This window comes from Sinocyclocheilus rhinocerous, unplaced genomic scaffold (genome assembly GCF_001515625.1).
Source record: "Sinocyclocheilus rhinocerous isolate Xijiao unplaced genomic scaffold, SAMN03320098_v1.1 C36748778, whole genome shotgun sequence".
Classification (NCBI taxonomy): Eukaryota; Metazoa; Chordata; class Actinopteri; order Cypriniformes; family Cyprinidae; genus Sinocyclocheilus; species Sinocyclocheilus rhinocerous.
The window spans coordinates 1-1671 of record NW_015785550.1 but is presented as its reverse complement, the minus strand read 5'-3'; the positions used below and the strand labels follow the sequence as shown (position 1 = coordinate 1671).

The following is a 1671-nucleotide window of genomic DNA, read 5'->3' as shown; positions in this document are numbered from 1 at the left end:
GAAAAAAAAAAAAAAATTTTTTTTTAATTAAATAAATAAATAAAATAGGAAAATGAAAACAAATATAATTTCATGTAAATTTAATAATTTGATGAAATAATTGAAATATAATTTCATTTAAATAAGTACATAATATATTAATATAATAAATATGATTATTAAAAGCTCCCCAGAAAGTCTAGAAAACAAATTAAAATAAGAAAAAACAGCTAAAACTTTAAAATTAATTCACTAACATAATCAACATTTTCTGATTTTATTTTATTTTTATTAAAAATAATTACATAATGTTTAGTTAAATTATTATATATTATTATTCAATATATATTATTACATAAATATAATTAAAACACAACAAACATACTTTTTTTTTCATTATTTCATACCTGCTCTCCAGCAGAAATATCCAAGAACTTGGACTGCAGTTGGTAACAGAAGGACAGGACCAGCTCTCTCATCTAACAGTTTAGAAACAAAGCATTCATTAATTCAGTCTGTCTTCATGAAATGAGCGTTTGAAGTGCAGGTTCTCGGGGCTCTTGCCTTCTGAGACAGGTTGTCAGTGAGAAAAGCGCAGGCCACAGGCTGTGTGGTTTTACTCATGTTCTCCTGAGAGCTCCATAAGGCCAAGAGCTCCTCTGGTTTATGAGCAGCAAACAGCAAACCAAAGATCTGAGAGGCCGTCAGCCAGACCCAACAATGAGGGTAACGTAGATGGGAATCAATATGACCTGGAGAGAGAGAGAGCACATGATGCATCTCAGGTTCCTCAAGTTTATCAACACTGACTTTATCCATGTTCATTTATCTGTATGTGTTCATACTCCAGATGTTGTTGAGCAGGTCTGCAGGTTTGTGGAGCTCCAGAAAGCCACAGTCTTTGACGAGTTTGACGATGAGCGTGAGGTAACAGAACAGCAGTCTGTCTGCAGCCTTCTCATCCTCCTCTTCCTCAATCTGATCAATCATATCATTGTCATTATCAATGCAAAGAGACTCAAACAAATGCATCCACATACTGTAAACCTCTGCACTCACGTCCTCAAAGTTGGAAGTGTGGATCTCTTTCTCAATGAGAGGTATTAGGACGTCCAGTCTCCGGTTGAACTTTTCCCCTTCAACTTCCACAAACAGCCCACAAACCTGAGCTCCGAGTCGCCGCAGAGCCGGCTACAAAAGCCCAAAGATGCAAACCGTTAAGACCAAAACACATTTCAGCAGAACCTTTTCACCTTTTAGTTTTCCTACTCACCTTCTCGCCAGTAAGCCAGGTGTTAACCAGGTTAAACATGGAATTTTGATGCTGTAAATCCAGCTGATTCAGCAGAGACTTGATGGCCAGAGCCACCATTTTCTTACAGGTTGCAGAATCGTCGTTTAACATAGCCAACGACAAAGGCACAAAAAACAAACCGCAGTGCTCGTGCAAGAGAGCCTGTGAACAAAGAACACATAACAATTACCTTACAGTATAACAAACACCAAGTACAGAATAATCTTTTGCAAGTTTACTTGCATAATGTAAAGCATTTCCGAGTCAAACAGGATATTCCGGAAAAAAAGTATAATGGGAGGTTAATTTATCCAACAGGAATTCACTAAATCATGACAGAATGGAGCAAGGATTTTTTATTGAACAATAATGTGGAATTTATGACATAAACTGATTAA

At 36.2% G+C, this 1671-nt stretch overlaps 1 protein-coding gene across 1 annotated transcript; it reads right to left on the bottom strand.

The window, feature by feature from the left end:
• Nucleotides 1-386: 386 nt before the first annotated feature.
• Nucleotides 387-1435, bottom strand: LOC107736504 (small subunit processome component 20 homolog; the record flags this gene model as incomplete). Its single annotated transcript, XM_016547894.1, has 5 exons — nt 387-458; nt 544-731; nt 825-957; nt 1039-1170; nt 1253-1435. Coding segments are annotated over 5 exons (708 nt in total), but the record flags the coding sequence as incomplete, so codon positions are not given.
• Between the last annotated feature and the right edge of the window lie 236 nt (nt 1436-1671).